At 47.6% G+C, this 23347-nt stretch overlaps 2 protein-coding genes, 1 non-coding gene and 1 pseudogene across 13 annotated transcripts in view; 3 read left to right on the top strand and 1 right to left on the bottom strand.

Annotated features, from left to right (window-relative positions):
• LOC117071053 lies at positions 1–15396 on the top strand (annotated as a pseudogene).
• On the top strand, positions 3455–3558 carry LOC117071666. The gene has a single exon (XR_004432431.1). It is a non-coding gene; the product is annotated as a U6 spliceosomal RNA (small nuclear RNA).
• The window catches only part of ZNF219 (zinc finger protein 219), a 14652-nt gene continuing 5520 nt past the window's right edge, over positions 14216–23347 (top strand). The window contains exon 1 of one of the 10 annotated variants that reach the window (XM_033188688.1): positions 14216–14404. Coding sequence is in view for 4 of the 10 variants with exons in the window: in XM_033188680.1 (XP_033044571.1) it covers positions 20378–20589 (212 nt within the window). In the remaining 6 variants the exon portion in view is untranslated. Of the gene's footprint in view, positions 14405–15505; positions 15806–19894; positions 20099–20167; positions 20590–23347 lie in introns of those variants that run through there. The other 9 variants (XM_033188689.1, XM_033188686.1, XM_033188690.1 and 6 more) reach the window with 9 other exon arrangements.
• Positions 15189–17963, bottom strand: TMEM253 (transmembrane protein 253). 2 transcript variants are annotated; one of them, XM_033188691.1, is made up of 7 exons: positions 17721–17963; positions 17454–17597; positions 16930–17040; positions 16785–16841; positions 16390–16500; positions 16129–16275; positions 15189–15769 (listed from the first exon to the last, which is right to left on the bottom strand). In XM_033188691.1, the coding sequence occupies exons 2-7, from the start codon at positions 17559–17561 to the stop codon at positions 15650–15652; spliced, it is 654 nt and encodes a 217-aa protein (XP_033044582.1). In that variant the 5' UTR covers positions 17562–17597; positions 17721–17963; the 3' UTR covers positions 15189–15649. The 2 variants fall into 2 exon arrangements, with proteins under 2 accessions (XP_033044582.1, XP_033044583.1); XM_033188692.1 differs by lacking the exon at positions 16390–16500 and having other exon boundaries at positions 17721–17959.

The raw sequence follows: 23347 nt of genomic DNA on the forward strand, positions 1-23347 counted from the left end.
ATGCTTCTTGACCCCAACGAGGATCTGGTGGAACATGTAAGCGGTGGTAGCCTCCGGTCCGAAAGGAGGAAACAAACTTGCCTGTCAGGCCCTGGATTAAGTACTCCCTGCACTCTATTCCTGAGAAAAATTCTTAGAAGCAGAATGGCTGGGCCAAAGTAGGCAATTCTTAATCTGTAGATACAAGTCATTAAATTGCTTTCCATTAAAGTTATACCAATTTGTAGTCCCACCAGAAATATAAGAAAGTGCCCATTTCCTTGCATAATCATCAATGGGTTTTATGCATTTGAAAATGTTAATTATCTTATTGGCATAAAATGGCATCTCACTGATTTAATTCTTTTTCTTTTTATTTTTTTAGAGATGGAGTTTCACTCTATCCCCCCAAGCCATGGAGTATAGTGGCAAGATCATGGCTCACTGCAGCTCAAGGACTCAGGGAATCCTCTGCCTCCTGAGTAGCTGGGACTATAGGTGTGTGCCACTATCTCATCTGATTTTTTATCTGTAGAGATGGGGGGGGGTCTCACTGTGTTGCCTAGGTTGGTCTAGAACTCCTGGCCTCGAGCAGTCCTTCTGCCTTGGCCTCCCAAATTTCTGGGATTATAGGCATGAATCTCCTTGCCTGGCCTATTTTTTTTTTTTTTTGCCTGGCCTATTTTTATTTTTTAGAGACAGAGCCTCATCATATTGCCCAGGCTGGCCTCAAACTCCTGGGCTCAAGCCATTCTCCCTCCTCAGAATCCTGAGTAGCTGGGACTATATGTGCACGACACGTGCACCTGGTCAGCATCTTGTTGTTTTAAATTGCATTTATTTAACTACTATGAATATAAGTAATCCTTCGTAGATTTATTGGCCATTTAAATTTCTTTCTTTTTGGTAAATTGGCTATTTTGTCTTTATCAATCTTTTTTATTCTTTTCAATATTAATACTAACAATCTTTTACCTATATGTTATTCTCTGTCATCCTTCCTTCCTCAACTTTTCATTTGAACTTTACCATTATTGTGATTTTTTTTTTTTTTTTTTTTTTTTTGCATAAAAAGTTTAAAATTTTTGCTGGGCGTGGTGGCTCCCACCTGTGATCCCAGCACTTTGGGAGGCCGAGGATCACCTGAGGTCAGTAGTTTGAGGCCAGTCTGGCCAACATGGTGAAATCCCGTCTTTACTGAAAATGCAAAAATTAGCCAAGCTTGGTGGCATGCACCTATAATTCCCAACTACTTGGAAGGCTGAGGCAAGAGAATTGCTTGAACCTGGGAGGCAGAGGTCACAGTGAGCTGAGATTGCGCCACTACACTCCAGCCTGGGCAACAGAGTGAGACACCATCTCAAAAAAAAAAAAAAATTTTAGAGGCCGGGCGCGGTGGCTCAAGCCTGTAATCCCAGCACTTTGGGAGGCCGAGACGGGCGGATCACGAGGTCAGGAGATCGAGACCATCCTGGCTAACACGGTGAAACCCCGTCTCTACTAAAAAAATACAAAAAATTAGCCGGGCGAGATGGCGGGCGCCTGTAGTCCCAGCTACTCGGGAGGCTGAGGCGAGAGAATGGCGTAAACCCGGGAGGCGGAGCTTGCAGTGAGCTGAGATCCGGCCACTGCACTCCAGCCTGGGCGGCAGAGCGAGACTCCGTCTCAAAAAAAAAGAAAAAAAAAAAATTTTTTTTTTAAGTGTAGACTGTGTATAGAGTACTAAGGGAGTATTGAAGACCATAATATGATGGTTGCCGGAAAGGCCAAGGGAAGCTTCCCAAAGTGGGTGAGTACTGAGCAGAGGGAGTCCTGAAGGACAGGCGTGGGGCTAGGACTGGATACAACAGCTTAAATAAGGAATGGAAGTAAGAAATATATATGCTAAAGTAAGAATTTTTGACTCAGTTATTTTGACATCATATCACTATGACTCGTGGTTTTGTGGCAGGCCAGGTCTCACTAATGCAGGCCTCCATCACCACTGTTTCAGTACTGATTGATTGGTTTAGTTAAATATTAAAAACTAAAAAAAGCCAGTGCCCTATACAAAGGCTGGAATGTAGCAAAAGCCCATCAAGAGTTTTGCCTTGGCCGGGCGCGGTGGCTCAAGCCTATAATCCCAGCACTTTGGGAGGCCAAGACGGGCGGATCACGAGGTCAGGAGATCGAGACCATCCTGGCTAACCCGGTGAAACCCCGTCTCTACTAAAAAAATACAAAAAACTAGCCAGGTGAGCTGGCGGGCGCCTGTAGTCCCAGCTACTGGGGAGGCTGAGGCAGGAGAATGGCGTAAACCTGGGAGGCGGAGCTTGCAGTGAGCTGAGATCTGGCCACTGCACTCCAGCCTGGGGGACAGAGCAAGACTCCGTCTCAAAAAAAAAAAAAAAAAAAAAAGAGTTTTGCCTAGGCCTTTCCTGGGCCTTAAAGCATGACAAAATAACGAAGGAATTCTTAACAGGACCCATTTAGGATTAAACAAGTTTCATTGCGGGTCTGAAGAAACTCCCCAGGCCTCCACAAACAAGTTTATTGGAGGTCTGAAGGAACTCCCCAGACCTCTGTGATTTAGCAGGAGACAAGATAAGGATAATCACCCCAAGACCTGGACCCATTTAGATTAAGTAATCTAATTTACTGACGCTTCAGAGGAAAGTCTTCAGGACTCAGACTTTAGTTATAGATTAAAAGAAATAAATCACTTATGTATTTAGACGAATGCACACTTACACATAGACATATAGCTTAGAAGGTATATAAGCTCTGAAAATTTTGAGTTCGCCTGGCAATAATTTCCAGGCCTTCTCCCTGTAACCGGTTATAGAAATAACACTCTCTTCCACTGGCCGGGCAAGGTGGCTCACGCCTGTAATCCCAGCAATTTGGGAGGCCTAAATTGGTGGATCATCTGAGGTCAGGAGTTCGAGGCCAGCCTGACCAACATGGTGAAACCCTGTCTGTACTAAAAATACAAAAAAATTGGCCGGGTGTGGTGGTGGGTGCCTATAATCCTAGCTACTCAGGAGGCTGAGGCAGGAGAATTGCTTGAACCTGGGAGGCAGAGGTTGCAGTGAGCCGAGATCATGCCACTGCACTCCAGCCTGGGTGACAGACCGAGACTCTGTCTCAAAAAACAAACAAACAAACAACCAAACAAACCATCAAACAAACAACTCTCTTCCTCCCCAGTTCGTCTGCATCTCATTATTAGGCCCTGAGAAATAGCAGCCCGACCCTCAGTTTGGTCCGGGAACAGTTTTTTTTTATTGCCATCTCACTAATGTGTGCAACAAACAGCCCTGACCCTCACCCAGCCCATCACTGAGTCAGTGCTGTCATCATCATCATCCTTGGGATAATCAAAAAGAACAAAAAAAAAAAAAAAAAAAAAAAGAAAAAGAAAAAGGAGGGAGAGGGAGAGAATAAAGCAAGGATGAGATGGAGGAGTCTGTCATACATATTAATAAATAATTTAGTGCTTGCTTCAGTAGCACATATACTAAGATTGAAACAATACAGAGATTAGCAGGGCCTGTGAGCAAGGATGACATGCAAATTCTTGAAGCATTTCGCATTTTGTGCAGTACCAGAGATTATTTCACTAATTGCTGAGTAGCACTAAGGAAACAGTATGAGTCAAAGCAAAATGGGTGGAACCCAATATTGAATTGTGATTTTCACTACACAAGAAAACAAATAGGCTGTGTTCACTGGCTGTGGCCTGGAGTCCTACATCTGCAGTTAAAGCTGGAGATGCATCCCCTCACCTCACACTGTGACAAATACCCAAGCCATAGTCCAGGACCTGCAGTGGCCTCCAAGGCCCAATTCATGTTCAAAGAGCGAAAAAGACAAAGACTCGAGAAACATCTGTTAAGAAGAAAAACAGTTTTTGCATACAAACAGGGAAAATCAGAGAGTGTCCAGGCTTTTTGCATCCGAGAATGATAAGGACCTGAGCTGAAATCTGTAAGTTGGCTACCATAGCTGTGTTACCTCAATAGAGGCCAGAGAGTGGTGACATTTGAGGACAAGTTCCAAGAAGAGACAAATATTGGGCCGGGCGCGGTGGCTCACGCCTGTAATCCCAGCACTTTGGGAGGCCAAGGCGGGTGGATCACAAGGTCAGGAGATCGAGACCATCCTGGCTGACACCATGAAACTCCGTCTCTACTAAAAATATAAAAAATTAGCTGGGCGTGGTGGTGGGCGCCTGTAGTCCCAGCTACTCGGGAGGCTGAGGCAGGAGAATGGCGTGAACCCGGGAGGCAGAGCTTGCAGTGAGGGGAGATCACGCCACTGCACTTCAGCCTGGGCGACAGAGCGAGACACCGTCTCAAAAAAAAAAAAAAAAAGAGACAAATATTTTGAAACTTAAGTCAGAAATGGCTGGTAAAGAAAATGTCAACAGGCCGGGCGCAGTGGCTCAAGCCTGTAATCCTAGCACTTTGGGAGGCTGAGACGGGCAGATCACGAGGTCTGGAGATCGAGACCATCCTGGCTAACACGGTGAAACCCCGTCTCTACTAAAAATACAAAAAATTAGCCGGGCGCGGTGGCGGCGCCTGTAGTCCCAGCTACTCGGGAGGCGGAGGCAGGAGAATGGCGGGAACCCGGGGGGCGGAGCTTGCAGTGAACCGAGATCGCGCCACTCACTCCAGCCTGGGCAAAAGAGCGAGACTCCCTCTCAAAAAAAAAAAAAAAAAAAAAATTGTCAACAGACTCATAAGAAGCAAAAACAATACAATGGGGGTAAAAATTGTATTCCTTTAAAACCTTCTAATGAACTGACCTTATAGTAATTGTCACACATAAATTTGAGGATAATAATCAAACTCTGAAGTTGTTACCAACTGAAGATGACCCCCAATGTCAACATATGACATTAATATAAGACATTTCACCTTAACAATAATAGTAAAGAGAAACATATGATTGCAGAAAAACAAAAGCAAGAGGCTGACACGCCCAAGAAGTCTGTGATGGAATCTTATTGAGGCCAAATTGTTCAGTCTATTCCCTTAGAAAACCTCTACAAGTCAAAGATGAGAGTTCTGCAGCAACAAAGAAATTTTCAATTACTATTCCTAAAGCCACAGAGCCTCAGCCTATAAACACCAGCAGCATAACAGTGAAAAGTAATAGAGTCTCAAATATGACTGCTAGTGTTACCCACACAATAGGTGAGTTCGGTTGCTTAGCCAGTGACAGTCCAATGACCACAACCAAGGAAAATTTAACAAGGGGATTTCATTACTTGCAACAAGTAAGGAGAATACTGGGCATAATTCCCAAAGCAGTTCCTCTTGGAACAAAGCTAAAAACAGGACTTGTATTGGGCTGCTTAGCTGAGTCATCATATGTAGAGGTGAAGTAAAGTCATCAGTCATGCTTCTTCGTATATCACATGAATAGAAAGTGGCAAAAAACTCCTCCTTGGGTGGGACTTTTGTATGGTAATGTGGGGAGTTTGCCAAATTCATCTCCAATTCAGAGGGCATCTCTGGATGGAACGGGTTTTGTTTTGCTTCTTCCTGGAACTTTCTGAAACAACAAAAACTCAAGGTGCAACAGTGTGTACTTGTTCACAGTGTGTGCAAGGACCGGAGGTTACACTAAATGTAACTTGGGGTACACCAAATGTAGTGCTCACTAAGTCTGCGTGATTTCTTTTTTTTTTTTTTTTTTGAGACGGAGTCTCTCTCTGTCGCCCAGGCTGGAGTGCAGTGGCCGGATCTCAGCTCACTGCAAGCTCCGCCTCCCGGGTTTACGCCATTCTCTCGCCTCAGCCTCCCGAGTAGCTGGGACTACAGGCGCCCGCCATCTCGCCCGGCTAATTTCTTGTATATTTTAGTAGAGACGGGGTTTCACCGTGTTAGCCAGGATGGTCTCGATCTCCTGACCTCGTGATCCGCCCGTCTCGGCCTCCCAAAGTGCTGGGATTACAGGCTTGAGCCACCGCGCCCGGCCGTGATTTCTTAGTAGAAGTCATGCAATAATACCCAGGACGCTGTGAAAGAAGGCATCAGTAGAACCTCAGCCTTGTTTACAATCAGGAAAAGGTCTCATAAAACAGAATTATTACAATCAAAAACAGTTTTATCTAGGGTCAAAACCAGTTCGTCTCAGGACATAGAAAAGAAATAAGGCACAAAAAGGCCGGGCACGGTGGCTCAAGCCTGTAATCCCAGCACTTTGGGAGGCCGAGACGGGCGGATCACGAGATCAGGAGATCGAGACCATCCTGGCTAACCCGGTGAAACCCCGTCTCTACTAAAAAAAATACAGAAAAAAAAAAACTAGCCGGGGGAGGTGGCGGGCCCCTATAGTCCCAGCTACTCGGGAGGCTGAGGCAGGAGAATGGCGTAAACCCGGGAGGCAGAGCTTGCAGTGAGCTGAGATCCAGCCACTGCACTCCAGCCTGGGCGACAGAGCGAGACTGCGTCTCAAAAAAAAAAAAAAAAAAAGAAAGAAGGCACAATCAATAAGCATAGCATCTGATCTATTGGACAAGAAGTTGCCAAAATAAAGTACGTTTTAAAAAGGAAAAAAAAAAAAAAAGAGCATAGCATGTGAAATTTTAGCCAGGCCTGCTTCATCTTATTGTTTTAACAATTTATTTTTTAAGTCAGGCACAGTGACTCAGCACTTTGGGAGTCCAGGTGGGTGGATCACCTGAGGTCAGGAGTTTGGGACCAGTCTGGCCAACATGATGAAACTGCGTCTCTACTAAAAATACAAAAATTAGCCGGTCATGGTGTCAGGAGCCTGAAATCCCAGCTACTTGGGAAGCTGAGGCAGGAGAATTGCTTGAACCTGGGAGGCGGAAGTTGCAGTGAGCTGAAATAGCGCCATCGCACACCAGACTGGGCAACAAGAGTGAAACTCCATCTCAAAAAAAAAAAGAAAAACTATATTTTTAGACAGGTTCTCATTATGTTGGCCAGGCTGGTCTTGAACTCCTGGCCTCAAGGGATCCTCCTACCTCAGCCTCCCAAAGTCCTGGGATTACGGGTGTGAGCCACTGCCCCTAGCTCGTGCTTCATCATCTAATGCCAAACTGATAGCAAAATCAAAACCCATTGACCAGTGAAGACATACTATAGCAAAACCAACTGCTGATAGTAGATCAACTCAATCCAAAGAAAACTTAGAAGAGAGAAAAGCTCATCTGAATGAGTGGAAAGCTGGCAAAGAGAGTGCTGAAAAGGCCTCCTAACTGAATAGTTACCTAGTGTGAGCCTTAAGGACAAAATGAAAACCCAGTTGGGTCCTTTTGGACTACCGTGATAGAAGATGAACAAAAATTATTTACTGAAAAGGTAAGCAACACATTTTCTAAATGCCTAAACCTAACTAATGAAGGATGCCCAGAAGAAGAAATACTAGTCACACTGAACAATCTGATTAAAAATATTCCAGATGCCAAAAATCTTGTAAAATATTGAATATGTCTTGCATATACTGAACCAACCCTAAGTCCTACTGAAAGTATTCTCACAATCTATGAGAAGTCCATTCTGGCAGGGGCTCAGCCTATTGAAGAGATGCGACACACAATTGTAGATATTCTAACAACAAAGAGTTAAGAAAATGTCAGTTTTGGAGAAAATATTGAGGAGGCTTATGCAACCAAGGAACAAGTTCAAGAAGTAAACACTGGAGATACAACTGTTAATCCCCAGAAATGGGGAACAGACATCACATTTTTTTGTATGTTTCCGCAGGCACTGAAGAGAATAGACATCATGGAAATGTGCTATTTCAAGATTCTGAAAAATAGCAAGATGACAAAACAAAAGATCCAACCAATGATGTTAATATCCCCAATACAGAAACTATGGCAAGTTACTAAACTAAATATAATGTATTTACTGTGCCATACTTGCAAAGTGTAAAAAAGAAGGTGCAATTTGATTAAACAAATTACACATTTAAAGAGCTGAAGTTTTTAATACCAGTGAGATGTTCTCAATGTCAACATAAAACTTTAAAATTGCCAGGTATGTTAAAAGACCATTATCCTTGCGTGTCTTTTTTCTTTCTTTCTTTTTTATTATACTTTAAGTTATAGGGTTCATGTGCACACAACATGCAGGTTTGTTACATATGTATACATGTGCCATGTTGGTGTGCTGCACCCATTAACTCGTCATTTACATTAGGTATATCTCCTAATGCTATCCCTCCCCCCTCCCCCCACCCCACAACAGGCCCCAGTGTGTGATGTTCCCCTTCCTGTGTCCAAGTTCCTTGTGTGTCTTCATTGGAAGAGTTAACACAGTTGGGAAGTGATACTGATCTCTTTGTATGCTGTCCTAATTCAGCATTATGCTGAATGTACTCTGAGACTGAAAAAACAGATGAGATAGAAAGCTCTGGTAAGGAAAAAAAAATGTCAATGCTACCTCCCTTAAACTGCCATCACCAAATCGTGAAATGCAAGAGAGGGGACATGGGAGATGACACTGGAAGAGTGGGCAGGAGCTAAATCACAGAGGTCCATGCACCATTTAAAAATGCTTGGACTTAATCTTGTGGGCGATGGGGAGGACTGAAAAGCTTTTAAGCAGGGAAGCAACATGATTCAACTGCCAAGGAGATAGGAGGAAATGCTCAAACCTGTCTCTCTGAGCTGGGGGTTGCATTGGGTTTTATAAGCGTAGGGTAATGAGGTGTGATCTGATTGCATTTTGCAATGACATGATGCCAGGAGGCATGATATGACTGGATCCTGCCATGGGGTGATGCGAGAGCTCATCTGATTGGATTCTGGATCCTGTTACGCGGTGTCTGCTTCTCAACTGAGTCGCCCCCACCCTTCCTGGTCTGAGCACTCAGGTTTCCCCTGAGGTAGCACATGTGTTCATCTGGACATGCTCAGGTTACATGACTTTCAACCTGGGGTCCATGGCAACTGAGAAATAACTCACAACTTTGCTACATAAAAGTTGAACCAGATTGGCCTGATGTGGTAACAATAACACAACATAGAAAATTCAGAAAAGAGGAGTAGGGGGAAAAAGCTAGGGCAGGAATTCAGATTTTGGATGTGCTGTTTGGTTATGGTAGATCTTTGTAGGTCTTTTTAAATACAAGGATCTTGAGAAATTAGACATTAAGTTCTTTTTTTTTTTTTGAGACAGAGTCTCGCTCTGTCGCCCGGGCTGGAGTGCAGTGGCCGGATCTCAGCTCCCTGCAAGCTCCGCCTCCCGGGTTTACGCCATTCTCCTGGCTCAGCCTCCGAGTAGCTGGGACTACAGGCGCCCGCCACCTCGCCCGGCTAGTTTTTTGTATTTTTTAGTAGAGACGGGGTTTCACAGTGTTAGCCAGGATGGTCTCGATCTCCTGACCTCGTGATCCGCCCGTCTCGGCCTCCCAAAGTGCTGGGATTACAGGCTTGAGCCACCGCGCCCGGCCGACATTAAGTTCTTAAAACCTTTCTTATCATATCCTTCTAAGGCATTGTTTTTCAAAGAAAGAAGTAATTTTGCTTCCTAGGAGACATCCGGCAACGTGTAGAGATATTTTTGGTCGTCACAACTGGAGGGAGGGGTGCTATTGACATCAAGTAGATAGGGCCCAAGGTTGCTGCTTAGCATTCTACAAATCAATGCACCAGTCTTCTATAAAAAGGAATTATCTGGCCCAAATATCAATAGTGTCAAGACGGAAACACTCGGTTCTAGGGACTAGAGGAATACCAGCATCTTACTTTACAATTTTCTCCAGGGCCAGACATTGGAGAGTATGGATGGGGCAATTAAAAAACATCACCACTGCTGAAAAGCTAATGTAATCTGAGGGTTGGCAGAGAAATTAAAAGTTATCTAATTCAACCACTCAGCTGATATTTGAATATTTGCTTCAATAACCTGTCATTGCATGATAAAGTTTATTGCACAAAACACCTCTAACATATCCAGAGGTTGAGAGCCCAACTTGAAAGCATTTCATCTTTTGAAAGGTGTTCAGTTTCTATTTTTCAGTCTAAAATTGGCCTCTCTATAACAAGTAACCACTGGACCCAGTTTCACTTCTTAGTTACGCAAAGAACAATTTCTTTTCATCATAATTACATTTGACGTTTATAAAAGCATAATTTCTTTCTCCTGTGCTATGACTTCAGCTTTACATAAAGAACAAGACTGGGTCGGGCACGGTGGTTCACGCCTGTAATTCCAGCACTTTGGGAGGCTTGGGTGAGTGGATCGCTTGAGCTCAGGAGTTGGAGACCAGCCTGGACAACACGGTGAAACCTCTTCTCTACAAAAAATACAAAAATTAGCCAGATGTAGTGGCATACATCTGTAGTCCCAGCTACTTGGGAGGCTGAAGTGGGAAAACGGCTTGAGCCCAGGACGCAAAGGTTGTAGTGAACCAAGGTCACACTACTGCACTCCAGCCTGGGGCAACAGAGCCAGACCCTGTCTCCAAAAAAAAAGGAATAAGAGCGAGCACTTCGCATTTTCTTTATATATAAAGAGAGCACATAAAGAGGCAAAGCAAACAAAATTATATTGTAGAAGTTTGGACTTGGGTAAAAACAAGAAAACTTTATAATGGCAAGGGAAACTGTCAAGAATCAACAAAGAAAATCCATTAACTCTGGACAGAACTTAGGAAAAGCTTCTGATAAGAAAAATAAACCAAAGATTTAGATGCTAGGTGGATCCAAGAAAAATAGGCAACACAAAATATAAATGAAATAAGTCAGAAAAAAGAAAAATAGGCAAACAAGGAAAAACATAAAAGAAACAGAAGATGAGAGTAAATGGCATCTGAATTTTAAGGAGAAGCAACACATGGCAGCCTAGCAGCAATTTACCTGTAAGTATGGCTGTCTCTGGCCTGAGGCCCTAGGAAATTAGATGAGCAGGCCTTTCCTTCTGAATTATAATGGGGACATCAGGTTAAAGCAAACACCAAAAGCAGTCTTCTTTCTCCTCCTCCTTCCCTTTCTCCTTCCCCTCCTCCTCTCTTCCTCCTCCCTTTTTTTTCTGAGAAGGCTGGGATTAGGGGTTATGGGAACGGGGTGGAGTCAGGAGAGGGGGCTCACAACTAGGGGAAAGTTGTACGAATTAGTGTTAGCAATGGGAAGATTTTCAACTATACATGTGTGTATATATATAGTTGTATATATACATATATTTCATGTTATCACAATGAAAAAAATAGCAACTAAAAACATTTTCCTGCCTTACCTCCTGTGCTCACTGCTCAGTGACCACCAGCAGCAGCCCAGGTCAGGGCAGTCTCTCATTCCCCGTTCCCTGGTGATGGACCGCTGATCACTGTAGTACATAGATCCTGTCATATTTATAGGAAACAGTGACTCAGCGACGACACCACTGCCACTGTCCCGCTCAGTCCATCAATCAAATGTCAAATTTGAGACAGCACTGGCTGGGCCCGCTAGGATGAAGGGTGTGGACACAGAGCAACACACCCTTCTGTTTTCTTGTCTAGGCCCATTTTATGCGGGCCTAGAATCCAAAACCTGATGGGAGACTCTTCATTTCTTATTGAAATTAAGAGCATCCCAGCCCCAGGTGGCAAGGGGCAAGAGACTGCATTCTTCAGGCCAAGCAGGCGCTCAGCTTCAAGTACCCCTAGGCAGTTGGGTTCACTGAATTTGGTGGCTCCTGGCCAGGACTGCGTAACAGACACAGAGGCCCAAGGGTTTGCAGAAGACCAGGAGGGGCCCTCCACCTCCTGCCTCATTGTGAGGCCCAAGTTTCCAGCCAGGCCGAGTGTGCTGCTGCCCTCAGAGACCCATTGCAGAGGAGGAACTTGGGTAGCGCCCCACACCATGGAGAGGAGAGTCTTTCCCTAACTAAGCCACTGCCAAACGCCATTACCTTAGGGAAGGCACTTTATGAGACCTCAACCTGGCAGCCAAGGGGCCACGAGATGGCAGCAGAGGACACAGCCCTGGACAAGAAACCTGAGCCATCTTGCCAAAAGGCAGATTCAGAAATGGAAAAGAGTTCATTTGTGAAATATCGTCAGTTGTCTATATTCATGTATTAAAAGCCAGAATAAATGACAGAATTTCAAAGAAATGAGGGTAAAATGTATTCACATGGAGAATTTCCCAACCACCAATGTGCCACTGCTGCATATGAAGCCACATATCATGAACTGGATTTCTTTAATGTTTAAAAGGATAGGGGTTACGGCCTTTAAAAACTGATGTCAGCGGAAACCTTGTCAGTTTCTTCTTTCCGTGAAGTTCCCATTCAAGTAAAATGAGTGACCTCCACAGAGGCTGCCAAACTGATGAAGAAAGAAGCAGATACAGTGGTTGCTGGAAATCACTGCAGCAAAGCAGAATGCTGTCATGGAGCAGCCCGGGACTCTGGCAATAGGCAGTGTGGAGGGGGAATAATGAGGAACACAGGATAAGTTTCAAATAGTCTTTGCTTGCAGCTGGCAGAGGATAATGTACAGGAAAGCGGCATTAGTAGCACTGGAACTAAATCCCAAATCTGACTTCTCATCTACTGCGCCTACTATTGTTACATATTCCCACCTCCCCCACTCCTCAGTTGTGACTAACAAATATGTCTCCAGACCTTGCAAAATATCCTCTAGGGAACAAAATGACCCTTCTCTGAGAACCAATGCCCTAGAGGGATATGATGAAAAAGGTTTTATCAGAAGGGTTTCAAGAATTTAATGTTTAATCTAAGACTCTTAGACTTTGCAAGGTCTACATGAACTGTAACATATATCCAAAACCTGAATTCCTACTATGTTTATCTAATGCAGACTGATAATTGAAGAACTATAGCTGAACTGGCTCTTGAGTTTTAAGAAATTATCATTTAAATGACTTCTTACCTCTACAGGAAATTTATTTTCAACCCCTGAAGTGGTTTATAGTTTTAAAGTACTTTTCCTTGTGTGATTTTATTTTAGCCTTGATACTCCAGTAAGGTAGAGAGAATAAATATTATTACCATAACCTCCAAATGAACAAAATGTAGTTCAGAGAGGTCTGACTTGCCCAAGCAATAGAATTAGAATCTAGGTTTCCTAAGTCTCAGTCCTATTGAGGAAAAATTTCTAGTAAGAACTTAGGGGTTCATGAAACCAAACCAAAGAAGTAGGTATCGGCATAACTGCTGGAACAGATAAATTTCAACTGCTAAGCTGTTCAAAAATCACCACAAACTATTAATCCCATTTCTTTCTTTTGAGACAGAGTCTCACTTTGTCTCCCAGGCTGGAGTGCAGTGGTGTGATCTTGGCTCACTGCAACCTCTGCCTCCTGGGTTCAAGCAATTCTCCTGCCTCAAACTCTCGAGTAGCTGGGATTACAGGCACCCACCACCATGCCGGCCTAATTTTTGTAATTTTAGTAGAGACGGCCACCATATTGGTCAAGCTGGTCTCGAACTCCTGACCTCAGGTGATCCACCCATCTTGGTCTCCCAAAGTGCTGGGATTACAGGCGTGAACCTCCCAGCCCCGCCAACTATGTTTTTTTTAATGAAGTATTTCTGCTTCCCCTCTCCTTGCAGGCATTGCCCTTCTGGCCTTCCTTAAGTTGGGTGTGGCTATATGACTTGCTTTGGCCATTGAATGGGTGGAAGTGACATGAATGTATCACTTCACGGCAGCATTTAAGAGTCCATGAACAATTCTTCATGCTTACTTCCATTCTGAGGGTGGGGGCAGGTGGGTAACTTTAACCTTCATAGTGACAGGGTAGGATCTCAAAATGGTGGCGCTCCATGAGCTTGGGTACCTTAAACATTTGCAATGAACAGAACCCCTTGCCAGCCTACTTTGGACACGTAGTATGAGAAATAAACCTTTGTGGTTTTAAGCCACTGTGGTTTTGGCATTTACCACAGCAGAGCCTAGCCTAATCTGACTGATAGTAGAGGTTAATTTCCACGGTCATCAAGCTTCTCTAGGAACTAGAATGCAATATCTAATCTGATCACATCACTAAAACCTGGAAAACAGAACAAATTGTTAATTTTCTTCCCTCAGCTTCCTCATCTACCACCACCTTCTGACTTTCAAGAAAATTCTTTTCTCAGTCCTGCACACAGGAGCTCTCCATTATTCTGGCAGTTACACTAGGGCAGAGGAAGAAATGCAGAAGGCCTAGATCTTTCCTCCATTCCAGAGCCTGATCCCAGAACTGTCCCCACCCACTAGTACTCACACTTAACCTTGTCATAGGAAGATAATTACCACTCTTCCAAGGTGTCACAAACAGAAAGGAGCTGCAGCGGGCGCCACTGCAATGTCAAGGCAAGGCAGCCAGGCTGCGCTCTATCCTCACTGGTGCCTGGCCCTGGCTAGGCCGGGAGAAGCTGCATTCTCTAGAGAAAGAAGCCTTCTCAAGTGGGAACAAAAATGAGTGTGAGGCCAACAGCCATCCCGGGCACTATGTGAATTTGGGGTGAGTTCTCTTGGTACTCCAGCTCTGGTCAATTTCTAGTTTCTAGCGGCTAGCAAGCTGCCCAGCTGCTGCTGCTACTGGGACTCCCAGTTCTCCTGGGCTTTTCCCAATACCAAGCGAGCCTGTTATCTTTGCACACTTGCAAAGGTCGTAAACGGTGGGGGTTGAACGCAGCCAGAACTTCAGCAACCCGACCGCAGCGGAGATCAAAGGTCGGCGGGTCAGCCCAGAGGCCGAGCCTGCGCAGTCCCGCTCCTGCGTTGGAGATAAAGGGTGGCGGCAGCGCGGGCTCGTTACACCGGCGTGCTCGCAAGAGGCGGGAAAGCGTTAGGCAGAGACGCAGGTCGCAGCGTCCCTCCCTCTGCCTGCCCTATCTACCCGCCTGCTCAGCGAGCCTGTCTTCAGCGCCCAGGCCCTAGGGGAGGGGACGAGAAAGGCCCCGCGCTTCTGACTCATCATCTCCAACCCCTTTCTCGCGCGCGCTCCAAGTCTCAGGACTTCGGACCTGGGCCCTCCTGCGAGGGGGTGCGGCGACAGCATCTGGGAAGCCCCAGCTCTGCCAAGCGTCAGCTGCGAGCCCTCGCCAGTCTCTGAAGCTGCCAGCGCAGGGCTGGAGACTCAGAGCCAGCTCTCTATTGCAGTGGCTGTGGGAGCGGCACGCCAGTGCAGGACCGCCCGCCCGGCTCCTCCCCGAACGCGGGGCCAGTGGTCGCGTCCGAGAAAGCGCTAGGCTAGGCCCCGACTTCCCCGCCTCGCGTCACTCAGCACATCCACAGCGCCCCTACCGCGGAGAGAAGGCTCTTTATTTCGCAGCCGGTCACGGGCTAGCGGGGCATCCTGGGACTTGTAGTCTCCGCTGCAGTAGAAAGGAGACGGATCGAAAGGGGAACTGGGGCACTCCTGAATTGGATTCAGGGAGTTGGCGTGTGCAGGGTCCGGGATTTGGAGTGGATGGGATTATGAAAGGTGGACAGAAAAAAAGATTGAGATGAGGCAGATGTGAAGCTGTATGGGGAGGTGACAGGGAGGGAGGATATGGATGGAAGGGAGAAAGCAGCTTTTCAAGGTGGTAGGTGAGGATATATTCTCGTCCAGGTGTATCTTCCCCTAACAGGGAAGGAATGCAAAAAGGGCCTGCTCTGAGTGAAAACTGAAGGCATTCCCGGACTTCCTGTTGGACTCAAAGGATCCCAGCAAGCTTCTGAGTTTGGTGGGGTGGGGCAGGAATGTCTGGAGAGCATTCTCTCAGGGTGGAAGGAGAGCAGCACGTGTCTGTTCCCGCTGTCCCGCCCTCTCATTTGCTCCTGTGCTGGCCACCGTGGGACCATTCTCCAAACCAGGAACCTCTTCCAACTCAGAGAAGCCCTGAAAACCAGAGACAGGTGTGAGCAAATTGTAGAGGTGAGAAAGGAGAAACCCCAGACAGAAACAACTGCTTCCTCCTGCCCAATTTTTTCTCCTATTTCCCATAGTCCCGCCAATATTTAGGCAGCTTCCTAATGCTTTCCCACTCTTTTAACCTCAATCATTTGGATTCCCAATTCCCTCTTACCCACCATTAGGGGAGAAATGTCCAAAGCCAGAGAAAGCCAGTCAGTCTCATTCTAGGACCTCTTCTTTTCTCTCCTGCCCCATTGTTTTCCCTTAAATGCCACTGACCAGGATAGCCAGTGGAAAAATTAGTTGGCAGCTAGCTATTCATGCTTTCTTCCCTGCCCCCATACCTCCTGCAGCTCCTGGTAGTGCAGACTCTGGCTCCTGCAGCATCCCGGTTTCCTCTGGCTCAGCAAGAATAGGGCGTGCACTGAGACCAGCACTCCCCCTAGGGTGAAGGCCTCAGCACTGAGCTCCAGCACCAGCAAGCCAGCATGCTGCAGGTAGACAAAGCTGAGAATGCAGGGACCCCACACCTGTTCGCCTCTGCCCTTTTCCCTTTTCACCTCCTCTTGCCTCCTCATCCTCCCATCTCCTTCATTCACCAGTACCTGGGAGGAGGCAGTTGGGGCAGGCCCCAAGGCTGTCTTCATCACCTCGACCACCACCACGATGAAACCCAAGATCAAGTTGAAGGTGTTGAATATCATCATGGCCCGCACCTGCCAGTGAGCCAGCTCAGCCCTGCCCAGCCTAGGGGAGTCATTCCAACCTCAATCCCCACTTGCAGCCTAGCTGAAGACAAAACTCAGCTTCTGTTTCTCAGCCTCCAAACAGGGCCATAAGACCTCTAACTTTTTTGCTTTCCCTCCTCAATCATTGAGGCCAGTCAGTGGTGACAGCTGAGAGGATGAGTCAACACTTAGCCACTTACTTCCTAGGCTGAGGGTTGTAGGTGTCTGTTTTAGGGAGTCGGGGGACAGTGCTGCGTTCTCTTCCTTCTCACCTTCCAGAGGCGGGGTGCTCTGCGAAGCTCTAGGGTGACAGTCCCAGTGAGGAGACCCTGAATGGTGAGAGGGGCAAGTGCTGAGCTCTGGTCCCATTAGGAAGGGGCCCTGGGACCTTCCACCCTCCCTTGTGGTGGGTCTTACTGAGGCTCCAGGCCCAAGAGGCAGCGCTGTGGCCATGTGACATTCAGAGTTCAGGCAGGCGACTGAGATAGCAAGGGGCACCACAACCACTGCCAGCCATAGCTGACTCACCTGGGGGTAAGGGCAGGGTAATTGAGGAGAAACTGTCAGGGATTCCCTTCCCTTCTCATAACTCCTACCTCTTTAGAGATCAGGAAATGGGATTGAATGGAGGGTGGAGGAAAGCAGTCAACCCAGAGCAAGGAAGGAAGTGATCATTAAAAAATAAGTATCATTTAATTTTTTCTGCCTCATATTGTAGTTTAGTTACTTACCTGTATGTTTTCCCCCACAAGATGGAAGCTACTTAGAGATTAAGGGTCTTGCCTTGTTTATTTCTATGTTTTCCTCTACGCTCCTCCCATTCAGAACCTAGCACAGTTTCTGGCACATGGTAGGTGCTCACTTAACATGGATGGATGGATGGAATTGAATTGGGTAGAAGTGGACATGCTGAGACTTGGGATGGGGTAGCCTGTCCTCACCGCCAGCACCAAGAGGTGCCCACTCTGCCTGTGCCTCGCCCAATGTTGTAGCTTTTCCAGACGGAGGCTGTGTCTCTCCTGCTCTTGCTGACCAGCTCTATCTTCCATGGCTCCTTTGCCCACAAGAATTAGGTGCTTCCTAGGCTGGGAAAAATGCATTATAGGTTCCATCTTTTAGGAGACAGGACATGCAACAACATATCTTTCAGTTATACCTCTGCCCACTCCCAATATCCAGGGATTTGAGGTCCAGGTCCTCACACCTACCTAGTCTGAAGCAGTTAATTCCAAAGGGATGGGACCCAGCTGGGTCTTAGGTCTCCTAAGGGGCTTGATAGCTCAGAGCAGACGACAAACTTGTCCTGGCAGAGAAAGGCTGTCAGGGATGGGGTGTGGTGGGGCAAAGGTTTCTATGAAGGCCTAAGGATCTAGGGAGTGGCCCTGGGTAGATACCAGCCTCAGTTCGCTCCACAAGATGGCTAGCCTGGCCTCACTCTGTTCCCATTTCTCATTACCCCCATTTCTGCCCATCCTGGGTTCCTTTTCTGGTTTCACTTACCTCATTCCCATGGACACTATCACTCTGGACTTCAATTCCCCCTCATTTCCATATGATCTTACTTCTTTCTTTGGCTTCCTCCCCGAATTATTTATCCTTCCCTAGAGATCCTACTTTCTGTCTGGATTGGTCCCCTGTCATTACTACTTGAAGCTTTGCCCCCAGACCAGGTAAGGTTGAATTCCAGTGGCTTTCTTGCCTCTCACTTTCTGGACAGTCTCCCTTCCCTTCTTTCTTGAAGGTTTTACTCTGAATTGAACACTGACTAAATGGATGGGGGGACTCTGTTTATAGTGGGGATTGTTTTTGATTCAATGATAACCTGCAACTGGATATATATATACACACACACACACACACACACATATATGCATACATAAGATGGTCCTCAAATAGTGAGTCTTGGAAGGATGCTGTTGCAACAATTAATATTTTTGAGAGAGAAGGTGCCTCATAGCCAGACAGACCTGGACTGGAATCTTAGCTCTGCTGCTTCTCCATCTGTGTGATCTTGGAACATTATTATTATTATTATTATTATTATATTGAGACAGGGGCTCACTGTCACCCAGGCTGGAATGCAGTGGCATGATCATGGCTCACTGTAGCCTACACATTCTGGGCTCAAATAATCATCCTGCCTCAACCTCCCAAGTAGCTGGGATCACAGGCACATGCCACCATGTCTGGCTAATTTTTAAATTTTTTGTAGAGACAGGGTCTCACAATGTTGCCTAAGCTGGTCTCAAACTCCTGGGCTCAAGCGATCTCCCCTCCTTGGCCTCCCAAACTGCTGGGATTACAGGTGTGAGCCACTGTGTGTGTCCTGATAGATAGGTTTTTCTACCTATTCGAACCTCAGTTTGTTCACTGATAAAAGGGGGCTAACAATATGACCGTGAAGAGTTGTTGATTCAGGGTGGGTGCTTACTATTAGTGGTGCTGATGAGGTCAAACTGATAAGCCTGATGCCCATACACTAAAGGTGTTATTCAGAAGGTAAGCTGGGGACACATTTCTACAGTCAGAAGCACAACCAGCTGGGCCCAAATATATTCTATAGATCAAAACAAATCCCAGGTCTACCTGGGTGCCCTTGGCAAGTTGCTTAATCTCTCTGTTCCCTTATCTATAAAAGGAAGTTAATAATACCAGTCTCAAAGGGTTGCTTTCAGCATGGAAGAGAGCTTAGCCCAGTACCTGGCACACAAGTGCTCAATGTTAGTGGCTATGATCATCATCACTATTACTTCTTGTTGTTGACGATAAGAGGAGACTGCGCCAGAAGACTCTAGAAGTTAGTAGAGGAGGCACGGTCCTGGGAGGCAAGTGATCTTTTGTAAGCCACTCCTGCCCCATCAGTGCTGTACCAACATCGGCGGGGCACTGTATCTACTTTTTTCTTTCCCGGGGAGTGGGAGTCACGTTTTAAAGAGATCCAGAAAACTGTTGTGTGTTTACTCCTCCTCAATTCCCATGTGCATTGATTTTATTTGGTGGCGATGTGAGATGCTGGGCTTGCACTGAGGATCCCTGAGCCTGCAGGCCATTGGCGAAAGAGACTTCCTGAAGCGTCATTTTTCTTACTTGTAAATGGGGACTAATTTTATTATAGAGGGTTATTGGAAAGATTATAAACTATTAGATAGGTGAACAGGCATTCAGTAAATATTGAATAAATCTGAGTATACTACTTACTAGTTTGTAGTCTAGACTACAATCGCCTGGAAGGAAGGTATCACTTCTCTCTCACCCCTCACAGCGCTGAGCCCAGTGCCTGGCACTTAGTAAGCACTCAGTAAGTATTTGTTGTATTGAAGAGCCATTAAAGTGACTTGAGGGATGGAAAATAGAATTCGAGAGGAAGGAGCAGGAATTGTGTATCAAGAACGGAAAGGACCGAAGAGTAACTTTAATAATGTTTCTTATACGGCCGACATTAACTATCTCTATAATCGCCCCTCCTCCTCCCCCAAAAGAGAGACAGAAATTGTAAGGGAGAGGCTTTGAGATAAAACCCCAGGAAGAACTTCCCGAGTCTGTGCATGTTGGGGCAGAAAGAGCGGCAGAGCCAACTCCTTCCCTGGTATGTCCGGGTTTAGGGAGGGAGGGGCAGTGCTGCTTGGAGGCTGGGGGAAGGACGAGATGACCTTTCAAAATCTCTTCCAGTCTCCTGTTGGAATCCTCTGTGCGCCCCACCCCCGCTCCCTCCCTTACTCCCTCCGACAGCGCCCCCCGTCTCCAAACCGCCCGCACCCCGCCCCTGGCGGCCGCCTCTCGCGGCTCCCGGGGTCCCCAGCTCCCTGTCCCCGGAGCCAGAGCCCGGCTCCCGCGCGGCTCCCAGCCCCGCCGCGCCGCCCCCCGCATGCTAATGGCCGGGCCGCCTCCCGCCGCACACAATGCGGGCCAGGGCCGGGGGCGGGGGACCGGGGAGGGGGCGGGGGCCGGGCCGGGGGCGGGGGGGCCGGGGCCCGGCGCATCTCCCCCGGCCCCACGTAACGCTGACGCCCGCGCCGCCGGCCCGCCGCCGCCGCCGCCGCCGCCGCCGCCCGCTCCGCCGCCGCCCGCCCGGGGCTCGTGAGTAGCCGCTCCCCCCACTCCCGGGCCCCCCCGTCCGCTACCCGGCCCCCGCCCCCGGCCCCCTTCCCCCCTCCCGGAGGGGGGGCCCGCTCAGCGCGCCCGGCTCGGAGCAGGTGCAGGGGGCGGGGGCGGGGGAGGGGCGCCGGCTCGGCCCCAAGCAAACTTCGCCCAGAGCTCCTGGGGGGGCGGGGTGGGGGTGGCGGCCTCGGAAGCCTGGAGAGCTGGGGGGCCCCAAGGGAGGGGGGGCCAGGTAGAAGAGCTGGGGGAGCAGACACCAAAGGGAAGGGCCAACGGGGGGGATGTGGCGGGGGAGGTGGCGGGTGTCTTTGTAGGGGCCCGAAGGCAGGGCGCGAGGGGCCTGGGGGTGAGGGGCGGCAGAGCCGCGAGCCTGAGTGGATGTGCACCCCCCAACCCCCGGCCCAGGTAGGGCTGGTGGGGGAGGGGGAAGGAGCCCAAACTCTCCGGGAGCACGGGGTGGCGGGGGAGGGGAGAGGATGGGGGGTGCTTCCCTCTTTGCGTCCCAAACAAAGTGTCACAAAGAGCTCGGCCCGCGGCAGCAGCGGAGGCGGCTGTAACTCAGCTTTTGTTCTCCTGGCCGGGGGTAGCTGAGCCTTGGCCTCCCTATCTCCCAACCCTGCCCCCCATCATCCTTCTGGCTTATCTTCCTGGGGAGGGGTCTGAGGTGTTGCTGGAAAAACCTCTCGGGCAGGATTGCAGGTCCTACCCTACTTAGCAATCTATTTCTGGGAGGGGGATTTTCCCAGAGGCTCCCTTGATCACCCCTACGTCCCAGTCTGAGGACTGAGGCTCACGTGGGTGCTGAGACTGACTTTTCTAGGGTCAGCTCTACTTAAGGGGACTTAGGGCTGGCTACATGCCCTCCGTTCCCAAACCCAGGTCCTCCAGAACTTTCAAAATCAAAATCGGGGTTGCGTTAGGACATGCCTCTGGGATAAGATTCCCCATGGTGGGATGGCAGCAGGTGAGCAGGTGTGCCTTCTTCTTGCTTCCTGCTGTACCTTTGGAGTCCATGGCTGAGGTTCCATGTCTCCAACTCAGGAGAGTGAGGACACAGGGAAGGAGGCTTTACCAAGAACTCAGTCTAAAAAGGCTGGTGAGCTGCAGAGTGGAGTGGGTTTGGAGGAGCTATCTGAGCAGTGAGGTTCAGAGGGCCATGGAGAGGAGACCATAAAAGTGAACTACTGGTGTGTGTGTGTGATCAAGGTAGTCTTGACTGTAGACCGCCCTAGAAGCTCCCTTTCCTTTTAACCCCATCTAGTGCAGTGGTAATCATAATTATTAGCAGATTTGGGAGGTGTAGGATTCTCAAGAGGGAAAACTGTCGTGTTAGAGGTGACCAGAGGCAGTTACAACTGGACCCCAGAAGTCCTGAACCCTTACTCCTTACACTTTGATCCTAAAAACTTTTGAATCACAAGACTTGAGGGACAGTCTTTGTGTTCCATTTAGCAAATACTTCTATGTACCTGTCCTTGTTGTTTCTAAGTCTTTTCACCAACCATTCTATCCTTCTCTACTGAGTAAGGTTTAGTGATCCACACCCACTTCCCTACCAGCTGCCCCAGCATGTAAGGATAATTGGCCTGTTGCTTTTGAAAGGTTTCTGATACCTATCCCTGGCCCTTCATCCTTATAGAATCCAAATAAGGGCAAGATAACCCCTGATTCCCAGTGGGGGTGGAAAGTAGGTCAGTGCTGCTGTCTGGCCAAGTCTTGAGGGTGGTGTTTAAGGCCTGACTATAGAAAACTCTGTGATTATTGTCCAGGGCAATATATGCATGACCTCGGTTCCAAGGCAGTTCAAAGTATCCCACTCCCTGTCAGTTCTTTCCCCTACTGAGCAAAAATCATGGGATCAGGTATCTGGAACCTGGTTTGATATGGAGATGATTCAGGAGATCTTGATTGGGCCTAGGAAGGTATCTCAATGAGTTTTGTTGATTTTAGGCCACCTTCTGGGGAAACTTTCCCTGCTGGGGAATTCAGCTTCAGTTTGGGCCTTCTTGTATATCACTCTATTTCTGTTCTGGAAACTGCTATGTGCAAAGTGGTTTATTGTTGTTTTGTTTTGGGATAGGAAGCTTTGCCCTATTCCCACTCTTCTTGCCTCAGATATGAGGCCAGCTTCCTATGAGATTTTGCTGGCTATCCTACAGACAGTTTTAGGAGCCCTAGAATCTTCTCAGAATGAGAGTATGTGCCCATAGGTTAGTCAGCTATGACCATGCAGTATTCCCAGCCCCCCCACCTCCACCATCTGCTTCCTCTGAATATACCAGATTGGCTGTACACCAGGATGTTCCGGGAATCCCCAGGAGAGCAACAGAATGTGATGGACCCAAATATGATGCCTCAGTAACTCATTCCAGGATGTACAAACTGTAACTGTCAGGATGCTCCTTATAGCTAATTAAAATTCTTCTAGTTACATCTATTTTCTATTAGCTCTTTCTATTTTCAGTGACATCTAAAAGGCCAAAATAATCCCTCTGGTACCACTGGGTTTTTTCTATGGTTTTCAGATAGGAACGAAAAAAAAAAAAGGTCTAGCTTTTCTGTGTTGTATCTGTGATGCTAAAATGGCAAAGAGCCCCTCTAGCACCTCATAGCTCTATCTATGGTACTGAGGTGGCCCAAGTGGCTTCTGTGGTAGCCCACTGCACTCTCCATGGTACTGAAGGGATGACCATTTGTTTTAACATCTCTCTGGGGTCCTAAAGAGTTCTATGACTTA

Source organism: Trachypithecus francoisi, unplaced genomic scaffold (genome assembly GCF_009764315.1).
Source record: "Trachypithecus francoisi isolate TF-2019V2 unplaced genomic scaffold, Tfra_2.0 Lachesis_group3, whole genome shotgun sequence".
In the NCBI taxonomy this organism is placed as follows: domain Eukaryota; kingdom Metazoa; phylum Chordata; class Mammalia; order Primates; family Cercopithecidae; genus Trachypithecus; species Trachypithecus francoisi.